This window comes from Pongo pygmaeus, chromosome 19 (assembly GCF_028885625.2).
Source record: "Pongo pygmaeus isolate AG05252 chromosome 19, NHGRI_mPonPyg2-v2.0_pri, whole genome shotgun sequence".
Classification (NCBI taxonomy): Eukaryota; Metazoa; Chordata; class Mammalia; order Primates; family Hominidae; genus Pongo; species Pongo pygmaeus.
This window is the reverse complement of record NC_072392.2, coordinates 51057233-51084223: the sequence shown is the minus strand read 5'-3', so window position 1 is coordinate 51084223 and position 26991 is coordinate 51057233. Positions and strand designations below refer to the sequence as shown.

The window sequence follows — 26991 nt, the reverse complement described above, 5'->3', positions numbered from 1 at the left end:
GGGATACAGAGATGGGCCACACATGATCTCTGCTCTCAGAGAAACCACCTTACAGTAGGAAAACATGTACACAGCTTCAGGGGTGGGGAGGGGGGCTATTAGAAAGCACTAGCTTTGCAGAGTCAGATGTGGATGTGAAGTCCAGCCCTGTGCTGCCTAGCTAGGTGACCTTTGGCAAGTGATTTAACCTCACTGAACCTCAGTTTCTTCATTGGTGAAACACGGATAAAAAATAGCGCCTCCCTCACAGATTTGTGATGAGATAACCATGTAAAGTTTTATTTCTTCCTGTGGATGAGGTAAAGCAAAGGACATTTAAAAATACCAAATCATATCTTTTTGTGTGTGTTCTATATAACCAAGGTTTCTTGCCCTTAAAAAAAATAAAAAATAAAATAAAAAATAAAGGCCAGGCACGGTGGCTCACACCTGTAATCCCCGCACTTTGGGAGACCAAAGCAGGAGGATTGTTTGAGCCCAGGAGTTCGAGACCTGCGTGGGCAACATGGTGTAACTCCATTTTGTAGAGGCGAAACCTCTACAAAAAATACAAAAATTAGCTGGGCAAGGTGGCACGTGACTGTAGTCCCAGCTACTCAGGAGACTGAGGCAGGAGGATTGCTTCAACCCAGGAGGTCGAGGCTGCAATGAGCTGAGCTCTCACCAGGGCACTCCAGCCTGGGCAGCCGACCGAGACCCTGTCTCAACCAAAACAAAACAAACTTTTGAAAAATTGACGCAGGTGCCCTCTGGGTGCTCTGCTGCTTCTTGACACCTGTCGTATAATCTGTAATGATGTGATTTCTGTGATTCCCTTTCATTGTCTATCTTTCCCTCGTTCACAGGTAAGCTCCCTGGGGGTAGGGGCGGGTCGTCTTGTGTCGCATTTTGTCCCCAGCGTTTGGAAAGGAAGCTGGCACACAGAAGGCTCTTTAGAAGGTCGGTGTGTGTGTTGCGGCAGAAGGTAGAGGCCGAACGTGGCCGTGGGTGGCGTGTTGAGCACGGAGGGGGTCGTGGGACTCGGGAACCTGTGCAGGCGGTGGAGAGCGGCGCAGCGGCTCTGCCCCGTGCGGCCCGCAGATGGCGCTGCAGGCCAGGTCCTCGCCGCGCGCCAGCCTGGAACCCGGAAGCAGCAGCGCGGCGCGACCCGGAGGGCGGGCTCTGGGCGCGGGAATCCCGGCGGATCCCGGGCGGGCGGATGACCCCCAGCCCTAGCCTTGGTGCCGCCGCCTCCTCTCTCCTTTCGCCTCCTGCACCCAGCGCGCCTGTGTCCTCTCTAGGAAGGGGTGGGGGAGGGGCGTCTGGAGAGGACTCCCGCGAATGCCCACGTGACGGGCAGTCCCCCTGGGGCTGTTCCGGCCTGCGGGGAACATGGGCGTGCTCAGGGTCGGACTGTGCCCTGGCCTTACCCAGGAGATGATCCAGCTTCTCAGGAGCCGCAGGATCAAGACAGGTGACCGGGTGTGCGCGTGCCAGGGAGCCACGCGGGCCTCGCACAGCCTGGGCAGGCCCCGAGGGCTGGCGCACTGCCCTGACATACCTGCAGGGCGCTTCCCCTCCATTCCTAGAGGGCCACGCTTCTGGAGAGGCTCAGGAAGGGTGGGCGTGGGGAGCCAAGCTCTAAAACAGGGTAGGGGATTCCTACTGTGTGCAGGGCACCGTGCCGGCTCCTGCAGCTTTGTTATTTCACACTGGCCTCCTGAGACGGCCTGTCGGGAGGTCGAATTGACACCCCATTTGACAGATGAGGAAAAACCAAGTGTGGGAGGGCCCAGGCCTCTCTGCCAATCCGCTATACGTATTTTGTTTTCAGTAGTGGACCTGGTTTCTGCAGACCTGGAGGAGTTAGCTCAGAAATGCGGCTTGTCTTACAAGGTGAGCTCCTGATCTCCACACTCCAAACCTGAGTGTCTTTAAAAAAACGTCCATCCCAAGCCAGCTGGGCGCGGTGGCTCACGCCTGTAATCCCAGCACTTCGGGAGGCCGAGGCGGGCGGGTCACTTGGAGTCAGAAGTCAGGAGTTCGAGACCATCCTGGCCAACATGGTGAAACCCCGTCCCTACTAAAAACACAAAAATTAGCTGGGTGTGGTAGCCCATGCCTACAATCCCAGCTACTCGGGAGGCTGAGGAAGGAGAATTATTTGAGCCCGGGAGGCAGAGGTTGCAGTGAGCCGAGATCGTGCTACTGCAGTCCAATCTGGGCGACAGAGTGAGACCCTGTCTGAAACAACAGCAACAAAAGTCCATCCCAAGCCAAAGGGAGCAGAGGGTTCTCAGATATTGAGAAGTGGGGTGAATGACACCTTGGGATACCAGCTTCTACGGGCAATTCGTTGCTGATTAGTCTGGGGCCCTTTGGCAGGCCCTGGTTGCCCTGAGGCGGGTGCTGCTGGCTCAGTTCTCTGCTTTCCCGGTGAATGGCGCTGATCTCTATGAGGAACTGAAGACCTCCACTGCCATCCTGTCCACCGGCATTGGCAGGTTTGTGTGTGTACTTGGGGAAGAAGGAGAGAGGCAGGAGGATGGGGCCGCCTCTCAGCTCTGCTTTGGATGCTTGAGTCTAGACAGGAGGGTTTTTTTAAAGCAATAATGGATGGGAAGGAAAGGGGTCAGGACATCTGAGTTCTTATCCTGTAACAGGGTTATGGGGTTTCTCAGCCTTGGCATTGTTGATATTTAGGGACAGGTAATTATATGTTGGGGGGTGGAGGCTGTCCTGTGCAGTGTAGGATGTTTAGCAGCATCCCTGGCCTCTGCCCACTAGATGCTAGTAGCACCAGCCCTGCTCCAGTTGTGACCATCAAAAATGTCTCCTGACATGGCTAAATGTCCCCTGGGAGGCACAATTGCCTCTGGTTGAGAAGCACTGTCCTATAACACAGGATGTCAGTATCTCATTATTTTCACCATCTTCTCTGGCCCTACTTCTTGTTTTACTTAAGGATATGGCAAAAGAGAATATTTACTGAGTGCCTACTATGTGCAGGCATTGCCTGTATGTTCTAGGTAATCTCTTCAGTGACTACCGGTTAATTAACCCTACTTGAGTTTAGCCTAAGAGAAGCAAGTGGCAAAGGTGAGGCTCAAGCCCAAGAGTATGTGGCCCAGAACTTGTTCACCACATCTGCAGCAGTAGGGAACAGGAGAGTTCAGATAAAGAAGGAGTTGCGGTCCGGATGCAGTGCTCATACCTGTAATCCCAGCACTTTGGGAGGCTGAGGCGGCAGATCACTGGAGGCCAGGAGTTTGAGACCTGCCTGGCCTGCCTGCCCACCCAAAATGATGAAACCCCGTCTCTACTAAAAATACAAAAATTAGTCGGGCATGGTGGCTGGTGCCTGTAGTCCCAGCTACTTGGGAGGCTGCAGCAGGAGAATCGCTTGAATCTGGGAGGTGGAGGTTGCACTAAGCCAAGATCGCACCACTGCACTCCAGCCTTGGTGACAGAGCGAGACTCTCTCAAAAAAAAGGAGCAGTTATGTTCCGCCACGTTGTTTGGTGGGTTGGGGAAGAGTTGCAAAGACGACAGACGTTTGCTGGCCAGTGAGTCTTGACCTTTTTCCTGGTCCGTTTGTTCAGAAATTGATGAATAACTGCCACCATAAAGGTCTTTGGATTGGTTTGGCCCTTTCTGTTTCCTTAACACATTCTCTTGGCAGGGTTCATGCAGCGTGGTGCTTGCTTTCCTTGGTTGGGGGTCTGAGTCTGTGATCCATCAAGCACTGGCTAAGGGCCTGCTGGATGCTTGGTATGTCCAGATGATACATACACGAATGAGGCAAGGCCCCTGCCCTTAAGGCCTCTAGTTGGGTGTAGGGGAAAAGCAAGTGAATACAAGAGAAGTGTAAGCACCGAGGGAGGCAGCGGTGAGGAGGGAGTGGTGAACAGGAAGCCAATTGGACCTTGGGCTTCGGGAGTTTATAAATCCAACAGACATGGAGGGTGCACTCAAGTGGTAACCTGGGAGGATTGCAGCTGCCTCAGGTCCCCACAGGGAGATCATGGAGTGGGGTCAGGAATGCTCTGAAGAAGGCAGGACTTGGGTATGGAGGAACAGATGGACTTTCGCTGAATGCTTTCTATGAACGAGGCACTGCGCTCAGCACTTCGTGGTACATTATTTCATTTATTCATCACAACCACCAATGAACATGTTACTGTTTAAATCATCATTCTAGGCAGGGCGCAGTGGCTCACGCCTGTGATCACAGCACTTTGGGAGGCTGAGGCGGGTGGATCATGAGGTCAGGAGATCGAGACCATCCTGGCTAACACAGTGAAACCCCATCTCTACTAAAAATACAAAAAATTAGCTGGGCGTGGTGGCAGGCGCCTGTAGTCCCAGCTACTCGGGAGGCTGAGGCAGGAGAATGGGGTGAACCCGGGAGGTGGAGCTTGCAGTGAGCGGAGATCCCACCACTGCACTCCAGCCTGGGCGACAGAGCAAGACTCCATCTCAAAAAAATAAAATAAAATAAAATAAAAATAAATCAACATTCTATAGGTGAAGAAATTGGGACTCAGGTTAAATGACTTGCTCAAGATTGTGCAGTTAGCAAACGGCAGACCAGTTATTTGAGTTCATGCTTGTCACACTCCTGAGTCTAAGAACGCGGCTCTTAACTCATCTGCCCGGCTGCCTCCCTGGAGGCGGGAGGCCATTGTGAAAGCAGGGTTATAGGCAGTGGGGTGGAGGTGTGCAGGGTGGAAGGGTGGCAGAGGCCAAGCAGGGCCCTGGCAGTGCTGGCCTGGGGTATGTGAGTCCAATCTAGGACAGTGGGAGACATGTTGAAGAGGAACTGTGACAAGGCCTACTACCAGGAGGAATGTATTGTGAAGAATCAAAGCTGACTCACCAGGTTTCTAGCCTTTCTTTCTTTCTTTCTTTTTTTTTTGACGGAGTTTGGAATGTATTGTGAAGAATCAAAGCTGACTCACCAGGTTTCTAGCCTTTCTTTCTTTCTTTCTTTTCTTTCCTTCCTTCCTTTCTTTCTTTCCTCCTTTCCTTCTTTCTTTCTTTTTTTTGACGGAGTTTCACTCTGTCACCAGGCTGGAGTGCAGTGGTGTGATCTCGGCTCACTGCAACCTCCGCCTCCCGGGTTCAAGTGATTCTCCTGACTCAGCCTCCCGAGTAGCTGGGACTATAGGCGCGTGCCATCATGCCCAGCTAATTTTTTGTATTTTTAGTAGAGATGGGCTTTCGCCATGTTGGCCAGGATGGTCTCGATCTTCTGACCTCGTGATCCGCCCGCCTTGGCCTCTCAAAGTGCTGGGATTACAGGCGTGAGCTACCGCACCCGGTCTCTAGCCTTTCTTATGGTGTACTGTGGACAGTTAATGGTGTAACTTTAGAACTTAGGAGGAGGGGAGTTCTGTAGTCAAAAGTTTGAGAAATGCCTGACTAATCCAAATTAAACAGCTTTCTCTGTTGTAGGCCGCCTCAGAGCCTTTAGTGCTGAGGTGCAATGATTCCTTACAGAGTGTTATAGCACGTAACGTACCTTGGGAAAAGCTATGTTGATGAGGGAGATTGATTATTCCTTACAGGCCAGAGCTAGGTCTATTCATCCCAGAGTCCCCTCGTTTTAGAATAAGACTGTCAGGAAATATGAGGCATTGAAGTGGTGTGTGAATGGATGACTGAAAGAATCGCTAAAAGGCAGTTTGGAGGGAAAGGCAGAGGATAAGTCCCAGAAATCACCTGTATTCTAGGCAGTGGTAAAACCCAGGTGTACTTCTGCTTCACGGGGCAAGACACGGGTCTCTCCCTGTTGACATGCGGAGTTAGAGGTAATGGGGACATATTGGTAGGAAGGTCCTCTGGGCAGTCGGAGAGGCATGGAATGGAAACTCAGGTGAGAAGTTGGCTGGAAGGTGGATTTGGGAATACCTTATACAGACTGATCTCCACAGCCAAGGATGTGGTTGATTCTTGACTAGAGTCAACACCAGTGCTTCAACCCCAGCTGCACGTTAGAATCATCTGGGAAAATTGAGATATCTGTGGTCCCAACTCTATAAATTTTAACCTAATTAGTCTAGGCCAGTGGTTCCCAAACTTGTGTGCCCATTGGAGTCACCTGAGGACTCTTTTAAACATTACGAAGTCCAAGTCTCCCCCAGACCAATTAATCTCATTCACTGTGAGTGGGACACAGGCATCAGTATTTTTTAATTTTTTAATTTGTTTTTTAGAGACAGGGTCTTGCTCTGTTGCCCAGGCAGGAGTGCAGTGGTGCACAATCATAGTTCACTGCAGCCTTGAACTCCTGGCCTCAGGCAGTCTTCCTGCCTCAGCCTTCCAAGTAGTTGGGACTACAGGTGCTCACCACCATGCCTGGCTAATTAAAAAAAAATTTTTTTTTTTGTAGAGACAGGGGTCTTGCTATGTTGCCCAGGCTGATCTCAAATTCCTGGGCTGAAGCAATCCTACCTCGGTCTCCCAAAGTGTTGAGACGACAGGTACAAGCCACCATGCCTGGCCAGGCATCAGTATTTTTTTGAAGCTCCCGGGTGAATCCAATGTACAGACAACTTTGGGTACTGCTGATATAGGCATTTTTTTAAAAACTCCCCTGATTTTATTTTATTTAATTAATTTATTTTTTTGGGATGGAGTCTTGCTCTGTCACCCAGGCTGGGGTGCAGTGGCGCGATCTCGGCTCACTGCAAGCTCTGCCTCCTGGATTCATGCCATTCTCCTGCCTCAGCCTCCCGAGTAGCTGGGACTACAGGCACCTGCCACCATGCCCAGCTAATTTTTTGTATTTTTAGTAAAGACGGGGTTTCACCGTGTTAGCCAGGATGGTCTCGATCTCCTGTCCTGGTGATCCACCTGCTTCGGCCTCCCAAAGTGCTAGGATTACAGGCGCGAGCCACTGCACCCGACCAACTCCCCTGATTTTAATGTGCAGGCAGGAGTGAGACTAACTACTCTAGTCTAATGGTTCTGAAACTTGAGCATGCATCAAAATCACTTGGAGGCCTTGTTGAAATTCAAGTTTCAAGTGTGGGCTGCATTCCCAGAGTTTCTGATTCAGTAGGTCTTGGGGAGCGGAGCTGTAAATTTGCATTTCTAGCTAGTCCTTAAAGGTTGCTGATGCACCTGGTCTGGGGACCACACTGGGGTTCCCCTGATCTCATTGAGAAGAATGGAATCAGGAGTGGCAGAGGCTGGATGCTTATTAAACAGAGATGGGGTGAGCACAATTATCTCAGGAAGCCACAGGGCTAGAGTGCTAACCAGAGTGTTTTGACTGGCAGGAACCTGTGGGTATAATTATGGGGAGTCCCTGGAATTCAAATGGATGGGGGCCAGGCGCAGTGGCTCATGCCTATAATCCCAGCACTTTGGGAGGCCAAGGCGAGTGGGTCACCTAAGGTCAGGAGTTTGAGACCAGCCTGGCCAACATGGCGAAACCCCCCCATCTCTACTAAAATTACAAAAATTAGCCAGGCGTGGTGGTGGGTGCCTGTAATCCCAGCTACTCGGGAGGCTGAGGCAGGAGAATTGTTTGAACCCGAGAGGCGGAGGTTGCAGTGAGCCGAGAGCGCACCAGTGCATTCCAGCCTGGCGACAGAGCGAGACTCCGTCTCAAAAAGAAAAAAAAAATGGATGGGATGCTTATTAAAGTGCTGCTCGGCATATACAGAGAGGTCATGGGAGGTCATCAAGAACCATCTCAAGGACTGGAACCTGGGAAGGTGATTGTAGGGCTAGGAAAGGGATGCATGTGGTCAGGCATTGGTACAGGCCGTGGCATAGAAGAAGCTTCAGCCTAGAGATAGGGCAGGGCATGGAAGGTAGGTGGTGACCTGTTTCATGTGGTTGAGGGAGAGAACCTGGATTAGGAATTGGCATGTCATGAGGTTTATCCCAAGTCTTTCACAGCCAGTGTTGATGATACAGAAGCTAAATAAAAGTGATAGCACCTTTCTGTTACTCGTTTTTCTGGAATGATTATTGGGTGCCTCCTGTGTTTCAGGCACTGTGCTAGTGCTGGGGATGCAATAGGGATAGGACCCAGTCAGTCCTTGCCCCATGGTGCTCTCAGCTAGATGAGCAAGACAAACAAAAACAAGCAAATAAAAAATAATTACAAACTCCTGGGACTAGTGAGGATACAAGACCAACACATACAAATCAACTGCATTTCTCTATACTCACAATGAACATGTCAAAACGAAAATAAAAAACACTTACCATTTATTGGCTGGCCACAGTGGCTCATGCTTGTAATCCCAGCACTTTGGAAGGTCGAGGCAAGTGGATCACCTGAGGTCAGGAGTTCGAGACCAGCTTGGCCAATATGATGAAACCTGGTCTTTACTAAAAATACAAAAATTAGCTGGGCGTGGTGGTGGGTGGTTGTAATCCCAGCCACTCGGGAAGCTGAGACGGGAGAATCACTTGAATCTGGGAGACGGAGTTTACAGTGAGCGGATATTGTGCCACTGCACTTCAACCTGGGTGACAGAGTGAAACTGTCTCAAAAAAACAAAACAAACAAAATGGCCGGGCGTGGTGGCTCACACCTGTAATCCCAGCACTTTGGGAGGCCGAGGTGGGCAGATCACAAGGTCAGGAGATCGAGAACATCCTGGCTAAAACAGAGAAACCCCGTCTCTACTGAAAATACAAAAATTAGCTGGGTGTGGCGGCGTGTGCCTGTAGTCCCAGCTGCTGGGGAGGCTGAGGCAGGAGAATGGCGTGAACCTGGGAGGCAGAGCTTGCAGTGAGCCGAGATTGCGCCACTGCACTCCAGCTTGGGCGACAGAGCGAGACTCCGTCTCAAAAAAAAAAAAAAAACGAACAAAAACACAATACCATTTATAGTTGCTTCGGAGAAAATGAAATACTTGGGTATAAGTCTAACAAAGCATGTGTAGAATCTGTATGCTGAAAATTTTTAAATTGCTGATGAAAGAGATCAAAGATGACTCGGATAAATGGACGACATGTACTTTGTTCATGGATTGGGAGACTGAACATAATGAAGATTTCAATTGTCCCCAAGTTGATCTGTAATTTAATGCAGTTCCTATTAAAATCCCAGAAAGGTTTTTTTTTTTATAGACATAGACAAACTTATTCTAATAATTACGGAAAGACCAGTTTTACCTAGATTAGCTAAAACAATTTGGAAAAAGGATAGCTGGAGGAATCAGTCTACCCAGGGTTAAGACTTGCTATATAGCTACATAATTAAGCCTAATGTGGTATTGACCAAGGGACAGATGGACACAGATCAGTGGAACAGAATAGAGAACCCAGAAATAGACCTCCACAAGTATACACAACTATTTTTTTTTTTTTTTTTTTGAGACAGCGTCTTGCTCTGTCACCCAGGATGGAGGGTACTGGTGCTATTACAGCTCACTGCAGCCTTGACCTCCCTGGGCTCAGGCAATCCTTCCACCCCAAGCCTCCCGAGTAGCTGGGACTACAGGTGTGGAACACCATGCCTGGTTATTTGTATTTGTATTTTTTTTTTTTTTAGACGGAGTTTCTCTCTATCTCTTTTTTTTTTTTTTTTTTTTTGAGATGGAGTTTCGCTCTTGTTGCCCGACCTGGAGTGCAATGGCGTGATCTCGGCTCACCGCAACCTCCGCCTCCCGGGTTCAAGCGATTCTCCTACAGGCACACGCCACCAGGCCTGGCTAACTTTTTTGTACTTTTAGTAGAGACGGGGTTTCTCCATGTTGGTCAGGCTGGTCTCGAACTCCTGACCTCAGGTGATCTGCCCGCCTCAGCCTCCCAAAGTGCTGGGATTAGGTGTGAGTCAATGCGCCTGGCCGGAGTTTCTCTCTTTTTGCCCAGGCTGGAGTGCAATGGCGTGATCTCGGCTCACTGCAACCCCCGCCTCCCGGGTTTCACCTGCCTCAACCTCATGGGTAGCTGGGATTACAGGTGTGTGCCACCACGCCCAGCTAATCTTGTATTTTTAGTAGAGACGGGGTTTCACCATGTTGGCCAGGCTGGTCTTGAACTCCTGACCTCAGGTGATCCTCCCGCCTTGGCCTCCCAAAGTGCTGGGATCACAGGCGTGAGCCACCGCGCCCAGCCTGTTTGTATTTTTTTATAGAGATAGGGTTTCACTATGTTGCCCAGGCTGGCCTCGAACTCCTGGGCTCAAGCAATCCTCCTGCCTTAGCCTCCCAAAATGCTGGGCTTACACACAATTGATTTTTGACAAAGGTACAAAAACAATGTGATGGAGGAAAGACAGCCTTTGAACAAAGGGCGCTGGAGCTATTGGACATCATAGGCTGAAAATATACAATAATAAACCTAAACCTTATACCTTATACAAAAATTGAAAATGGATCATAGACTTAAATGTAAAACCAAATTGTCTAATTTTTAGAACAAAACAGGAGAAAATCTAGGCAAAGAGTTCTTAGATTTGACACCAAAAGTATGATCCATGAAAAAATTTTTGATTAATGGGGCCTAATCAAAATTTAAAACTTTTGCTGTGCAAAACAGATTGAAAAGAGAAGTACAGAATGGGAAACATAGTTGCAAGCCATGTATTCAACAAAGGACTTGTATCTAGAATGAAGAAAGAATTCTTAAAACCCAACAGTAAAAAATCAAACAATTCAATTAGAAAATGGGCAAGGGCTGGCTCACACCTGTAATCCCAGCACTTTGAGAGGCTGAGGTGGTCGGATTGCTTGAGCCCAGGAGTTCAAAACTGGCCTGGGCAACGTGGCAAAAACCCTGTCTCTACCAAAAAAATACAAAAATTAGCTGGGTTTGTTGGCACATGCCTGTAGTCCCAGCTACTTGGGGGAGCTGATGTGGGAGGATCACCTCAGCCTGAGAGGTCAAGGTTGCAGTGAGCTGTGATCATGCCACTGAATTCTAGCCTGGGTGACACAGTGAGACGTGAGACCCTGTCTCAAAAAAAAAAAAAAAAAGAAAAAAGCCAGGCGCGGTGGCTTACGCCTGTAATCCCAGCACTTTGGGAGGCCAAGGCGGGTTGATCACCTGAGGTCAGGAGTTTGAGACCAGCCTGACCAACATGGAGAAACCTCGTCTCCACTAAAAATACAAAATTAGCCGGGCGTGGTGGCGCATGCCTGTAATCCCAGCTACTCGGGAGGCTGAGGCAGGAGAATTGCTTGAACCTGGGAGGTGGAGGTTGCGGTGAGCCGAGATCACGCCACTGCACTCCATCCTGGGCAACAAGAGTGAAACTCTGTTTCAAAAAAAAAAAAAAAGTTCAACACTATTAACTATTAGGGAAATGCAAATTTAAAACACAGTGAGCTATTATTACATACCTATCAGAAAGACTAAAATAAAAAAATAGTGATAATACCAAATGCTGATGAGGATGTGGAGACACTGGACTACTCATATATACATTGTTAGCAGATATGTAAAATGGCATAGCGACTCTGGAAAATAGTTTGTTAGTTTCTTATAAAATTAATAATGCATTTACCATACCACCCAGCAATTGTATTCTTGGGCATTTATCCCAACGTTGTAAAAACTTGGGTTTATACAAAAACCTGTAAAAATGCTTATAGCAGTTTTATTTATAATAGCCCCAAAGTGGAAACAACCAAATGCCTTTCAATGGATGAATCGTTAAATAAACTGTGATACATCCATACCATGGAATACTTTTTAGCAATAAAAAGGAATGAACTATCCATATATGCAACAACTGGGATGGATCTCTAGGGAATGATGCTGAGTAAAAAAAGCCAATCGCGGGGCCAGGCGCGGTGGCTCATGTCTGTAATCCCAGCACTTTGGGAGGCTGTGTTGGGCAGATCACTTTGGGTCAGGAGTTCCAGACCAGTCTGCCCAAAATGGCAAAACCCCGTCTCTACTAAAAAATACAAAAATTATTCAGGTGTGGTGGTGGGCGCCTGTAATCCCAGGTACTCGGGAGGCTGAGACAGGAGAATTGCTTGAACCTGGGAGGTGGAGGTTGCAATGAGCTGAGATTGCACCATTGCACTCCAGCCTGGGCGACAGAGTGAGACTCTGTCTCAAAAAAAAAAAAAAAAGAAAAAGAAAAAAAGCCAATCACAAAGGTGACATAGTGTATAATTCTATGTACATAACTTTGTTCTTGAAATAACATAATAGAGATTAGTGGTTGCCAGGGATTTGGGATTAGGGGTGAACGGGAGGAATGTGGCTATAAAAGGGTAGCAGGAGGAAGACTTATAATGATGGAAATGTTCTGTATCTTGATTATAGTAGTCGTGTAAATCTACATATGTGAAAAAATGGCATAGAACTAGACACATCAACACACGTGCTTGAATGCTAGGAACACTGGTGAAATCTGAATAAGCTCTGTGGATAGTACCAACATCAGTTTGCTACTTGTGATATACTATAGTCCTTTTTTTTTTTTTTTAAGAGAAAAGGGTCTTGCTATGTTGTCTGGGCTAGACTTGAACTCCTGGACTCAAGTGATCCTCCCACCTCAGCCTCCCAAGAAACTGGGACTACAGGCCCCTGGCTAGTACAATACATTTTGTAGTACAGTTGTTATTATTAAGGTAAACCAGGTGAAGGGTTCATGGACTTTTTGCAACTTCCTGGGAATCTATAATTATCTCAAAGTTGTTTTTTGTTGTTGTTGTTTGTTTTGTTTTTTGAGACAGAGTCTTGCTCTGTCGCCAGGCTAGAGTGCAGTGGTGCGATCTCGGCTCACTGTAACCTCCACCTCCTGGGTTCAAGCGATTCTCCTGCCTCAGCCTCCGAGTAGCTAGGACTACAGGCGTGTGCCACCATCAAAGTTTAAAAAAAAAAAAAAAAAGAAACGACAAATTTTGGGAAACGCTATCAAGGAAACCCACAAACAGCTGGGCATGGTGGCTCACGTCTATAATTGCAGGACTCTGGGAGGCCGAGGCGGGTGGATCGCTTGAGGTCAGGAGTTTGAGACCAGCCTGGCCAGCATGGTGAAACCCTGTCTCTAATTAAAAAAACTAGTCGGGCATGGTGGCGGGCACCTGTAGTGCCAGCTACACAGGAGGCTGAGGCAGGAGAATCACTTGAGCCTGGGAGGTGGAGGTTGCAGTGAGTAGAGATCGTGCCACTGCACTCCAGCACTCTGGCCTGGACAACAAAGAGAGACCCCGTCTCAAAAAAAAAAAAAAAAAAAAACGGAAACCCACAGGGCCTGAGATGAAAAATGAAAGGAGGACCTTCTGATGGGGTGGCAGAGGCCTCTCTGGAGAGCTGATCTTTAAGAGTGAAGGGATGAAGAGAGACCAGAGAAGGAACATTTGGGCATTCCCTCCTTCCCAGAAGAAAACACCAGGAGAAGTCTTCTGGCCAGTGATGTTCAAAGACAGAACCAGTGCTTGAAAGAAATGTGTTACTTTTCTTCTTGGTACCTTTTCCCCTCTCTTTCTCCTAAACTCTTGTGTTGATTTTCTTCTCTTTTGCCATCAGCCTTGATAAACTGCTTGATGCTGGTCTCTATACTGGAGAAGTGACTGAAATTGTAGGAGGCCCAGGTAGCGGCAAAACTCAGGTACATGTGAGGCCAGCAGTCAGGAGGATTTAGGGATGAGGGTGGTAGATACATAGCCCAGGGTCCCTGGGGGAGCTTCAGCGTACTAATGGATTCAGAGCCCTACAGAGAGAAGATGGGTGATAAGGAATGGGGCTTGTACTCAGCCCATTTGTGTTGGTGGAATCTGGGCAAGGTTTGGTGGGGAGCTCCCATTCTGGACCCTCTCTGAAGTGTCAAGTTCATCCAATGCCCCCACCCCCAGGTATGTCTTTGTGTGGCAGCAAATGTGGCCCATGGCCTGCAGCAAAACGTCCTATATGTAGATTCCAATGGAGGGTTGACAGCTTCCCGCCTCCTCCAGCTGCTTCAGGCTAAAACCCAGGATGAGGAGGAACAGGTAAGGGCAGAATGCTGGGTTCCATTGAGATTCTGACACAAGAAAACCCCATTATTCCTTAACATTGTAAGAATTTGGGTTGAATAGTCATTCCTTGCCTTCAAACTTGCTGTTCTATTAATACATCCCGTATTCCTTAAGCCACCCCTGTTGATGCCTTCATCCCATTTGGGATGCTACTCACACCGATTCTTCCAGGAAACCCTCCCAACTCTTTGCATGCCCTAAACCAGGGCTGGCAAACACCAAGCTTTGTGTTTCCAGTCCATTTCTCACCCATGAGAGGCATCACTAATCAGTCGTATCCCTCTTTCCCACTGAGTTCTGAGTACTTTACAGCTCAGCACCCAGGCAGTCACCACTGTGACAACTGACCCATTAGACAAAGCTCATTTGCCACCCTGGACCTGAGTCCTTGCATCCAGGTGCCTCTTCTTTCTCAGCCTTACCTCGACCCCCTACTCCCTCTTATCCAAAGCCCTTGCTTCTCTTTTCCACCCCTTCAGGCAGAAGCTCTCCAGAGGATCCAGGTGGTGCATGCGTTTGACATCTTCCAGATGCTGGATGTGCTGCAGGAGCTCCGAGGCACTGTGGCCCAGCAGGTGAGCCTGCTGTTCTGCCCCTCCTTGCTTAATTCAGCTTTCCAGGTGCTATCTCTGTGGGCAGGTGTCCTACTACAGACTGTTTGGAAATGCAGATGTGCAACCTGGTGACTCCAACTATGCTTGCTACTCCCACAATGGAATTCCTGAGCACCTAAATCACATACCTCATTGTTTACATGTTCATCTTCCCTGCTGAACAGTAAAGCCCCCTGAGTGGAAGGATCATGTCATATTTATGTCTGCATTCCCCACTAGGTGAGTGAGGAATACTTTTAGCTGCAAGTAATAGAGGTTGTCTGACAGAGACTTGAACCTTGAGGACATTTAATTATGTCACATGAGTTGGGAGGTTGGCAGGTCCATGCTATCAGGGCAATAGGTTGTGTGTCTGATTTTCTTGTTCTTCCCCTGATGGTTGCAAAGAGGCTGCCAAAGCTCCAAGCATCTTGTCTTCACACATTCACATCCATATTCAGGGCAGTAAAAGATAGATGGTTCTTTTCTTTACCTCCTCCCTTTTATCAGGGATGAAGAATCTTTCTCCAGAGCCCACTAATAGACATCCCTCTTCCCCTTACATCTAGTTGGCCAAAATGGGGTTAGGTGTGTATCTTGGACTAAGGCCTGGGCCCACCATCCCTGAAGTCAGATTTCTGCCCAGTCCCTGAACACATTCAGAGTCATGTTAATGGGGAGGATTTAGAATGGCATTTGGGTTGGTACTTTGCTACTCATGTTGGGTGCTTAGACAAGATTTGGTGCACTGATTTATAAATGACTAGATGTGGAGGATACCTTAAAGATAGAATAGTTTATCTCAAACTTTTCCTCTCACCCCAAAGCATGACATGTTCACACGGGCATCCCCACGACTATATATAAAGTCAATGATTTTAACAAACTTTAGAACATATAATAGTTGAACAAGCTGGGAGCGGTGGCCCACACCTGTAATCCTAATGACTCGAGAGGCTGAGATGGAAGGATTGCTTGAGCCTAGGAGTTGGAGGTTGCAGTGAGCTATGATCATACCACTGTACCTTAGCCTGGGCAGCAGAGCTAGACCCCATCTTTAAAAAAAAATGTTGAACAAATACTTACCTCAGAAGTCATAGCTGGTTATGACCCACCAGCTTGTTGAGACATGAAGCTGAGTAGTGCTTACCCCACTTTTAGGGATGAGAAATGTGAAGGCCAGAGAAGTGAAGTGAGTTGACCAAAGTTGACCATGTATTTAGGACAAGAACTAACCTTATAGCCCAAACCTCTCAATTCCAGATCAGAAGACTGTATTTTTTACTGTAGGACCATTAGATGATATATCTTCTATTATTGCATAATAAGTTACCAAAACCTTAGTGGCTTAAGACAAAGTATTTCTTATCTCACAGTTTCTAGGGGTTAAGAATCTGAAGCTGGGAGCGGTGGCTCATGCCTAAAATCCCAATGCTTTGGAAGGCCAAGGCAGGAGGATCACTTGAGCCCAGGAGTTCAAGACCAGCCTGGGCAGCATAGCAAGACCCTGTCTTAAAAAAAAAAAAGAAAGAAGAAAAGAAAAAGAACCAGAATCAGGATATAAGAAGTAAGGGAGAAGAGAAAAGAAGCATCAAAAACAGTTTAAGTCCAGGGAAACCAGGAGGAGTCTCCTGCTTGTGTAAAGACAGAAAATTATGGTTAGAAAGATGGCACCAGGCTGGGCATGGTGGCTCATGCCTATAATCCTGGCCAGATCACTTGAGGCCAGGATTTCAAGACCAGCCTGGCCAACATGGTGAAACCCCGTCTCTGCTAAAAATACAAAAATTAACCAGGTGTGGTGGTGTGCACCCGTAGTCACAGCTACTTAGGAAGCTGAGGCATGAGAATCGCTTGAACCCAGGAGGCAGAGGTTGTAATTAGCTGAGATTATGCCACTGCACTCCAGCCTGGGTGACAGAGCAAGACTTAGGGAATTTATTTGGAGGCATTTTAGATATGGAAGATGAGGCCTGGAGGCATGAAGGAGACAGTGAAGTAAAGAGAAGGTTAAACTCTTCAGCAAAGGAAGTTAGGAATTTGAGGGTGGTAGTTAGCAGGACAGGGGAAAGAAAGGAGGGAGTCAGAAAAGGAAAAGAAGGGCCTTACCACCGTGGTGGGAGGCTGGACACAGGAGAGAGATGGCTGCTGAGAGATCCATGACCAGAGGCCTCCGGACTCTATGCGGAGCTTTCTGAAATTTGTTGACTTTAATGTAGTTTTTAGTTAACTAATTTTTTTTTTTTTTGAGACAGAGGCTTGCTCTGTCGCCCAGGCTGGAGTGCAGTGGCGTGATCTCAGTTCACTGCAACCCCCGCCTCCCAGTTTCAAGCGATTCTCCTGCCTCAGCCTCCTGAGAAGCTGGGATTACAGGTGTGCACCACCATGCCCAGCTAATTTTTGTATGTTTAGTGGAGATGAGGTTTCACCATGTTGGCCAGGCTGGTCTCGAACTCCTGACCTCAAGTGATCCGCTGCGTTGGCCTCCCAAAGTGCTGGGATTACAGGCGTGAGCCACTGCGCCCAGCCACTTTAGTATAGTTTTGATGTCCTGTGATTTAAACCCTTTCTTTCTACCCAAGTCTTCATTGAAGGCTGTTACACATGCCAATGGGACGAGGGAGACATTGCTGCTGATGACATTCTGTGATGCCTGTGCAGCTTGCTGTATTTGGGATGAGGGGGGCTATTTCTTACTAGTTTTAGACAGAAGAGCAAGCTTGTCCTGTAATGTGTCCTAGAGGCTGACAGGTTCATGAGTGCTTCCCCCACATTTCTTCAGGTGACTGGTTCTTCAGGAACTGTGAGGGTGGTGGTTGTGGACTCGGTCACTGCGGTGGTCTCCCCACTTCTGGGAGGTCAGCAGAGGGAAGGTGAGTGATGTGGCAGAGCCTGGGGCCAGTGGAATGTGACCTCGCCTCCCAGCTCTGGAGTCTGGTCTCTGGCCAGCCCCATCCCTGGTTCCCCACTGCCCTCCCTCTCTGCTTTTCCTCCTCCTACAGGCTTGGCCTTGATGATGCAGCTGGCCCGAGAGCTGAAGACCCTGGCCCGGGACCTTGGCATGGCAGTGGTGGTGAGGAAGCAGGCTTGGCCAATGAACTTGATTTCTAGTTATTGCGAGCTCTTTATTTCCCTTAAATGTCAGCTTCTGAACCCCAAAGTGGCCCTTTAGGAAAGGGACATATCCCAGCTTCCCTGGGTCAGCTACAGCTTTGCACCATAAATAGCTAAGGGAATCAGGAATTGTCTTGTTTTTTTGTTGTTTTGTTTTGTTTCTACATTTTTTCTTTTTAGTCAGGTTTACTGAGGTATAATTTACATAGAGTAACTTTCTCCTTGTTTGAAGTTTGACTGATGGATATAGTTGTATCCAGTCTTGTGACCCCACCAAAAGGTCCCCCAGGCCCAGGCAACCACTGATCTGTTTTCCATCCCAATAGTTTGGACTTTTCCAGAGCTTCATATAAATGGATCTTTTTGATATTGAAGTAACTTTTTCTGCTTATTAGGTAGTTTTTTTAAAGTCTGTATGCTTCTCATAGAAAGGATAAAAGATAAATATAAGATTCAAATTTGTCATCTATCTCCATATCCACAGAAACCATATTAATATTTTTACATGTTTCCATACAATACTTTTTCTGCATATTTACTTATACTTTTAGCCAACTTTCTTTTTTTCTTTTTTTTTTTCTTTTGAGATAGGGTTTCGCTCTGTTTCCCAGGCTGGAGTGCGGGGGCACAATCACAGTTCACTGCAGCTCGACCTTCCAGGCTCAAGCAATCCACCCGCCTCAGCCTCCCAAAGTGTTGGTATTACAGGTGTGAGCCCACACTTAACCAGCTTTCTAACTAAACTAACCTCATGAAAAAAAAAAAATAGGCCAGGTGCAGTGGTTTATGTGTGTAATCCCAGCACTTTGAGAAGCCAAGGCTGGTGGATCACCTGAGCCCAGAAGTTCGAGACTAGCCTGGGCAACATGGAAAAACCCCACCTCTACAAAAAATACAAAAACTAGGTGGCCTTGGTGGCAGGAGAATTGCTTGAGCCTGGGAGGTCGAGGCTGCAGTGAGCTGTGATCATGCCACTGCACTCCAGCCTGGGCAACAGAGCAAAACCTCATCTCAAAAACAAACAAACCAAAACAACAACACAAAAAAATACCATCTGAGTCCATTTCCTGTGTTTTAAAATAGATTTTTTAGAAATATAATTTTTAGCAGCTATATATTTTTTCCAGTTTCTTTTATTGTGGTAAAATACATATAACATAAAATTTACTGTCTTAACCACTTTAAGGTATACAGTTCGGTGGTGTTAAATACATTCATAACACTGTACAACCATCACCACCATCCATAACTCTTTACCTTGTAAAACTGAAACTCTGTACCCATTAAAAATAACTCATTTCCCCCTTCCCCAGCCCCTGACAACCACCATTCTACTTTCTGTATCTATGCTTTTTGACTACTCTAGGAACCTCATATACATGGAATCATATGGTATTTACTTTTTGTGACTGGCGTATTTCACTTAGCATAATGTCCTGAAGGTTCATCCACTTTGTAGCATGTGTCAGACTTTCCTTCCTTTTAAAGGCTGAGTGGCTGGGCGTGGTGGCCCACACTTGTAATCCCAGCACTTTGGGAGGCTGAGGCTGGTGGACTGCATGAGCTCAAGAGTTTGAGACCAGCGTGGAAAACATGGCGACATGTGCCCCATCGCCTTCTGGTTCGGTTCAAACTTGAGGCATCGCGATTTAGTGGAAAGAGCGGGGCACAAGTCAGGAGGCCCAGGTTCTAGTTCCAGACCTGCCGTTAGCTTTTGTAACCTTGGGGAAGTTATTTCTCTGTGCTAGGCCTCTGTTTTCCTCTCTGTAAAATGAAGCAGTAGTAATAGATGTCCTCTATACTAGCATTATGGATCTGTAAGTCTGTTTCTGCTGCAGGTGACCAACCACACAACTCGAGACAGGGACAGCAGGAGGCTCAAACCTGCCCTTGGACGCTCCTGGAGCTTTGTGCCCAGCACTCGGATTCTCCTGGACACCATCGAGGGAGCAGGAGCATCAGGCGGCCGGCGCATGGCATGTCTGACCAAATCTTCCCGACAGGTGAGCCAGCCCCAGGAAGATGCCAGTAATCTTGGGCCCTGGAGGGTGGTTTCCATACCCACAGATGTCTTCGAGAAGAACTCTTTAGAGGCTGAAAACTTACAACTAAAGAAGCTACCCACTTGGGTTGCTTAACTCCACTGACTCCTTATTTCTTCTTCCAGCCAACAGGTTTCCAGGAGATGGTAGACACTGGGACCTGGGGGACCTCAGAGCAGAGCGCCACGTTACCGGGTGATCAGACATGACCTGTGCTGTTGTTTGGGAAACAGGGAAGCATTGGGGACCCCTCCCAACTTTTCTTCCCAGTAATGCCTGCTGTTTACTGCCACCTGGCACTGGTGACTACAGACATTCTCAGGCTGGCCAGAAGAGACATCTTAGGTTCCTTGGCCTCACTCTCTGTAAGCATATAAACCACAGGCGAAAGAGGATGCTGCATTGCGAGGACCCAGAAATTCATACTGGTGCCACGTTTCCTTCCCTTATTTCTAACGTGTATGTTTCGGGTGGAAACCAAGTTCACCCTGGCTGGGAGCATCTCTGAAGAGGCATGCTAGCGACTGGGTGGATAATCCTGTGCATCACCATTGTGTCCTGTGCTCCCTCCTAGCACAGTGGCCAAGCCGGGAAAGCCTCTAACTTGCCTTTGCTGCTGCTGCTGCTGCTGCTTTTTTTTTTTTTTTTTTTTTTTTTGTCTCTGCCTTTCCATTTGTTAGATGGGGGCCCACTCTTCCTTAGCTCTGTCTCTGAGTTACTGGGTGGAAATAACCTTATAAATGAAATACTCTTCTTCATCTCTGTTTTGCTCTTAAAAATATAAAAAGGCAATTCCCCGAGCCCTAGAGCCACCTGATTTCCCCTTAGAAGGCTGTTTTTCAGTTTCCGCCAGTGAGGCCCAAAGAACAGTTTATTCCTCCTTTCCTCTTGCTGATTCGGTTTCAGACCTGCCTGCATCACCGTGACTAGGTGAGAACGTGTGGGCTCGCTGCAGTCCCAGGGATATAATTTAACAGAAAGGGAGGATATGACCTGCTCCTGGTGAATCCAGCCACTTGTTTAATATGCATGGTGCCCTGTGGGGCCCCTCCACAGTACAGTGTAACCAGAGGTGCTGAACCATGGCCTTGCCCATAAACAGACAGAGGAGAATTTGCACAGTAAATAGAGCCAGCTGGGAAAATTGATGCTGATGTAAATAATACATGGCAAATCTAGTCCTTTAGGCAGAAATTCATTGCTGGTGGCTCCAAGATGCAATATAATTACACCTCTCTTCCTGCCAGCTGTACCACAGCTAGTGCCCTAGTGTATGAAATAATCCCCCTGTCTTTCACCAGCACTGTGGCCATCCATCTGAGAGCCATGACCCTGGCTGGGTGGGGAGGAAGACACCAGGGAATGGAAAATAAAAGGAAAAGTAGAGAAATGATCAGGATTGTTTACTGGCCATGTCTTTTAAAGGAAGGTCGTCTTTGTTGATTAGAGAGCCTGTTGTGTAATTAATCAGTTATGTCTTGGCTGCAGGAAAGGAGGGTCAGAGTTACACTCAGAAAGTAATGACTTTTAGAGGTGATGAATGCAGCAGGGATAGAACCATGGAGGCTTGGGAAGGAGTGGCAAACTGGCACCAGGGTGTTGGATTGAGGACAGGGTTGGTAAGCCTAAGCCTGGGGGAACCCTAGTGCTTGCTTTCACGGAAGACCCCAGGAGAAATTAATCTTCAGTATCTTTATACCATGAGTGATTGGCACATTCCTGCAACCACAGTAAGACGCAATACATGAAGCTGGAAATTGCAAATTCCTGCCACTCAAGGTACTATTTGGGCATCTTAAGCCCACAGCAGACATCACCAATCAGGCACAAGCACTCTTTTTTGTGGAAGTCAAAGTGTTTTTAGAAGTTTTTCTCAATACGGCACTCCAGGGAGCCACTACCAGTCAGTTGGAGTTGGTATTCAAGGTGGATTCTGGTTGCCATCTCTGCCCTGTTCCCATTATGTAGTGAGTTCAGGTACTTAATACCTAACTGAGGACCCTAGGACTGCAGTTTGAGATCATCTGGGGCCAGGCACAGTGGCTCACACCTATAATGGTAGCACTGTGGGAGCCTGAGGCAGGAGGATCACTTGAGCCCAGGAGTTTTAAGAGTTTAAAATCAGCCTGGGCAACATGATGAGACATCATTTCTACAAAAAAATTTTTTAAATTAGCTAGGCATGATGATGTGCACCTGTGGTCCCTGCTACTTGGGAGCCTGAGGCAGGAGAATCACTTGAACCTTGGAGGTTGTGGCTGCAGTGAGCCCTGATTGCACCGCTACACCCCAGCCCAGGTAATAGAGCAAGACCCTGTCTCAAGGAAAAAAAAATCATCTGGCCCATCCTGTTACTTAACAAAGAAGGCACCTGAGGCCCAAACAGGATGACTGACAGTCCTAGTGGCAGAATGGAGGTGGGATCTGGAACCCAGAACTTGATTCCTAGGCCAGGACTTTTTTTTTTTTTTTTAAATCCCCACATTGGCCGGGTGTGGTGGCTCATGCCTGTAATCCCAGCACTTTGGGAGGCCGAGGTGGGTGGATCACCTAAGGTCAGGAGTTCCAGACCAGCCTGACCAGCATGGTGAAACCCCATCTGTACTAAAAATACAAAAATTAGCCAGGCATGGTGGCCCATTTCCTGTAATCCCAGCTACTCAGGAGGCTGAGGCAGAATCGCTTGAACCTGGGAGGCGGAGGTTGCAGGGAGCTGAGATGGCACCACTGCACTCTAGCCTGAGCGACAGAGTGAGACTCCGTCTCAAAAAAAAAAAAAATAAATACAAAAATTAGCCAGGCGTCGTGGTGCATGCCTGTAATCCCAGCTCCTCGGGAGGCTGAGTGGGGAGGATCACTTGAGCCCAGGAGGCAGAGGTTGCAATGACCCGAGATCATGCCACTGCACTCCAGCCTGGGCAACAGAGACTCTGTTTCAAAAAGAAAAAAAAAAAAACAAATACCCACATTTTATTTAATTTCCAGTCCATACAGTTCTCTTCCTGCTAGGGCTGTAACTCCAGCTGAAGGCACCATATCTCTCACTCAAGGAGTTTCTGTGGCCATGGGAAGGTGTTGCATTCACTGCTACGTCAGACCACCACGTGACATTCCTGCAGGCTGTGCCCCTCACAGCCGGCTTCATCCTTTGGCTCCTCCTAGACCAGGGCTTTGTCTTGCCTGCCTGCTGCCACTGCACTCTCTGTTCGGGCCACACCACACTGTGCAGTCCCCTGGTAGGACTTGGGCTAGGCTGGCTCTCCTGTCCAAGTGCCTTTTGCTCCCTTTGCTTATGTGTCTGTCTCTGCCCAGCTCCCACTGTGTCTGGTGCACACCCACCCTGACATCCTTTTTTATGCCTCAGCTGTGATCTAGATAGATGCTTACAGTAACTCCCCTGTATTATTTATTCACTTGTACTTTCTGTTCATGTGTCTGCCTACAGGCTCCCACTTTTTGTCACTTTTTCTCTTTATACATTATGGAAGCTCAGTAATTATTAAATAGATGAATGATGTTTTAAAAATATATTTTAAAAAAAGCAAAGGACTGGCTGTATCTCAGGGGTTCCTTCCATAAAGTGTCAACTTTCAATTTCCCCTGTGGGGGTGGTTTGAGACCTGAGGGCACTCTCTAGTTCTTAGGAAAAAAATATACATATATATACACACACACACACACACACACACACATATACACATATATACACATATATATACACACACATATATACACATATATATGTATGAGCCAGGCGCAGTGGCTCACGCCTGTAATCCCAGCACTTTGGGAGGCTGAGGCAGGCCGATCACTTGAGGTCAGGAGTTCGAGACCAGCCTGGCCAACATGGTGAAACCCCATCTCTACTAAAAATACAAAAATTAGCTGGGTATGATGGCTTGCACCTGTAATCCCAGCTACTTGGGAGGCTGAGACATGAGAATCGCTTGAACCTGGGAGATGGAGGTTGCAGTGAGCCGAGATTGTGCCACTGCACTCTAGCCTGGGCAACAGAGTGAGACTCCATCTAAAAAAAATATATATATATTCACATACACATTGAGTCCCCAGAGTGTCTTCTTACATATGTTTTTACAGGGCATACTATTGTATGCCCTTTGTCTGACATCAGACGAAATTAATGTTGAGATCCTACTATGTGCTAGCACTTGATGGCCTTAATTAAAAATCAGGCATTTGAATTCCCAAGGACTCAGGCAGAAGGTCCATGTATCATTAAGGCTGCAAGTAACAAAACCTAGCTTAAAGAAGTGTAAACACTAGGGACACTTATTTACTTATATTTATTTCTTTTATGTTTCAAGACAAAGTCTTGCTCTGTCACCCAGGCTGGAGTGCAGTGGCACAATCACGGCTCACCGTACCCTCTACCTCCCAGGCTCAAGTGATCCTTCCACCTCAGTCTCCCAAGTAGCTGGGACTACAGGTGTATGCCACCACACCTATCTAAGTTTTGTATTTTTTGTAGAGACAGGGTCTCTCTGCGTTGCCCAGGCTGGTCTTGAACTCCTGGGCTCAGGCGATCTACCCTCCTTGACCTCCCAAAGTGCTAGGGATTACAGTCATGAGCCACCATGCCTGGCAGGGACACTTATTATCTCTGATACCAGGAAGCCTGAGGTTCGTTAATTTAGTGGCTTATTGTCAAATGGCATAGGGCCTTTGCATCCTTCTGCTCTGTTCTTTTATGTTGGTTTTGTCTTCAAGCTTGTTCCCCTTATGAAAGCTTGGCTGCAGCCATTTTGAGCATCAATCCAGACATGACAATATCTACAGGCAGAAGGATCACCTCCTGTGTGTCCTTTAAAGAACAAGGTGTTAACATGCCAGGAACTGTGGCTCCTGCCTGTAATCCCAGTACTTTGGGAAGCCAAAGTAGGAGGATCGCTTGAGGCCAGGAGTTCCAGACCAGCCTGGGCAACATAGCAAGACCCTATCTCTATAAAATAAAATAATAAAAATTAAGAAAACAAGGTGTTAAAAGACAAAATTAAAGCAAATATAGTTTTGCAGATTGTAATTGACTTTTATTTGCAATTCTAGAATTGGGCTGCCCTCAGAACCAGGACAGGTTCAGAGAATTCCAGAGCTGCAACATAGTCTGAAAGCATTTATGGTCAGAAAACAGAAATGAGATACAAAGACAACTAATTGGTTACAGCTCTGCCTTTGCCTTATTTGAAAATGGTTTGAATAGTTGGCTGCCTGGAACCCACTGAAGCTGATGATGTGATTGGCTGAGCCTCAGCAATCTGTTACAAAAGTATACTCCTAAGTTAGATTTTCAGTTAGTTTGCATACTAAGGCTGCATGCAGTTTGTTAAGGGCCCAAGTAAAGCCTCCTCAGGTCAATTTTTTTTTCTTTTTGAGATGGAGTCTTGCTCTGTTGCCCAGGCTGGAGTGCAGTGGCATGATCTCAGCTCACTGCACCTCTGCCTCCTGGGTTCAAGTGATTCTCCTGCCTCACCCTCCTGAGTAGCTGGGATTACAGGCACGTGCCACCATGCTCAACCTTTTTTGTATTTTTAGTAGAGATGGGGTTTCACCATGTTGGCCATGGCTGGTCTTGATCTCCTGACCTCAGATGATCTGCCTGCCTCGGCCTCCCAAAGTGCTGGGATTATAGGCATGACCCACTGTGACTAGCCCTCAGGCCAAATTTAGCTTTTGTTTGTTTGAGACGGAGTCTCCGTCACCTAGGCTGGAGTGCAGTGGCACGATCTTGGTTCACTGCAACCTCTGCTTCCTGGGTTCAAGCAATTCTCCTGCCTCAGCCTCCCGAGTAGCTGGGATTACAAGCATGCACCCCCATCCCCGGCTCTTTTTGTATTTTTAGTAGAGATGGGGTTTCACCATGTTGGCCAGACTGGTCTCAAACTTCTGACTTCAGGTGATTCACTTGCCTCTGCCTCCCAAAGTGCCTGGATTACAGGCGCTTAGTGAGGTTAAGGACATAAAGCTAATAAGTGGCAGCACAGGAATCCAGACACATGTCTGCCTGATACCAAACCCATTTCTTCCCATCTGCACGCTGCCTTCTGCTGTAAATATGTAAGTGTTTCCACAAAATTTTTTCATACTTTGCCCTGATAGCAGCAAGGGCTGCACATCCCAACCTCTTTTCAGCTTAGCTCACCATAAAAAGCGGGATCAGAGATCTACTTTCTCAGCTCTTTCTGATTTCCCCCAGGGAAGTTACAAAAGAATGATAAAAACTTGGAGAAGGCAGATATCATTAGTATTAAAGAGAACTGGAGGTTCAGGGGGAAATAAAGCTGAATAAAAAACAACAGGACCGGCTGAGCGTGGTGGCTCACGCCTGTCATCTCAGCACTCTGGGAGGCTGAAGTGGGTGGATCATTTGAAATCAGGAGTTTGAGACCAGCTTGGCCAACATGGCGAAACCCCATTTCTACTAAAAATACAAAAATTAGCTGGGCGTGGTGGCGGGTGCCTGTAGTTCCAGCTACTCAAGGCTGAGGCAGGAGAATCGCTTGAACCCGGGTGGCGGAAGTTGCAGTGAGCCGAGATCACGCTACTGCACTCCAGTCTGGGTGACGGAACAAGACTCCATCTCAAAAAAAACAAGACAAAACAGGGCCTATGCATCCCTGAGATGTGAAGTAGGGGGAGATAAGGGATTTAGATGCATATCCTACTAGGTTTTTGCTGTGTTCTGCCATGCAGTTGTCTGGGCAGGATTTATTTATTTTGTAATTTATTTCAGGGGCCATGCTAATCTTCTTTGTATTGTTCCAATTTTAGTGTATGTGCTGCTGAAGCAAGCAGTGGGTAAGGTTTAAACTGTCTAATTCTGTGTGTTGGGGTTTGGCATTGGAGAAGGCTCTGCGATGCATACACCTTAAATTAGAGTTAGGTATGTTATTAATCCAAAGTGATCCTGAATGCTTTCTATCATTTTTTCTTGTCCTATTGCACTGGCTAAACTGACTTTTAGTACTACACAGAATAGAAGCAACAATAACAATCATCCTTGTCTTGTTCCTAACTTTAGTGGACTATTTACAATATTTTACTGAGATAGATGCCTTAGGTTCCATGTAGCTGCTCTTTATCAAAGACCTCACTGGGTTTCCCTTCAGTCTTGGAGGAGTCTGTGTACTGGCCAATGACATTTGCCATGAATGATGGAGTTCTCTCTGCCAGGTCCTCATGCCCTGGAGCTGTATGGCTGCGCTTCAGCTGCTGCACGTTTGACTTTTTGAGTAGCCCTTGAATCTCTGCTCTTCCTTGGCCTCTTTATAGTTTTTGGTATAATAGCCGCAGCTTAAG

General features: G+C 47.4%; 1 protein-coding gene and 1 pseudogene across 4 annotated transcripts; one reads left to right on the top strand and one right to left on the bottom strand.

Annotated features, from left to right (window-relative positions):
- The first annotated feature begins 1062 nt into the window (after window positions 1–1062).
- RAD51D (RAD51 paralog D) lies at window positions 1063–23223 on the top strand. Of its 4 annotated transcripts, none has more exons than XM_054458380.2 (10): window positions 1126–1453; window positions 1814–1875; window positions 2365–2483; window positions 13441–13522; window positions 13767–13901; window positions 14408–14503; window positions 17304–17394; window positions 17524–17594; window positions 19474–19638; window positions 19803–23223. In XM_054458380.2, exons 1-10 carry the CDS (start codon window positions 1372–1374, stop codon window positions 19884–19886), a joined length of 987 nt encoding a protein of 328 aa, XP_054314355.1. In that variant the 5' UTR covers window positions 1126–1371; the 3' UTR covers window positions 19887–23223. The 4 variants fall into 4 exon arrangements, with proteins under 4 accessions (XP_054314356.1, XP_054314355.1, XP_054314357.1 ...); XM_054458382.2 differs by lacking the exon at window positions 2365–2483 and adding an exon at window positions 3936–4114 and having other exon boundaries at window positions 1162–1453; XM_054458381.2 differs by lacking the exon at window positions 13767–13901 and having other exon boundaries at window positions 1063–1453.
- Window positions 23224–26385: 3162 nt separating this feature from the next.
- LOC129018469 (U6 spliceosomal RNA) lies at window positions 26386–26483 on the bottom strand (annotated as a pseudogene).
- Between the last annotated feature and the right edge of the window lie 508 nt (window positions 26484–26991).

Coding starts and splice junctions, on each gene's coding strand:
- RAD51D (XM_054458382.2), top strand. CDS start 1,372: ATGGGCGTGCTCAGGGTCGGACTGTGCCCTGGCCTTACCCAGGAGATG. Junction 1,876..3,935: donor AATGCGGCTTGTCTTACAAG/GTGAGCTCCTGA, acceptor TAAATCCAACAG/ACATGGAGGGTGCACTCAAG. Junction 17,395..17,523: donor GGGAGGTCAGCAGAGGGAAG/GTGAGTGATGTG, acceptor CTCCTCCTACAG/GCTTGGCCTTGATGATGCAG.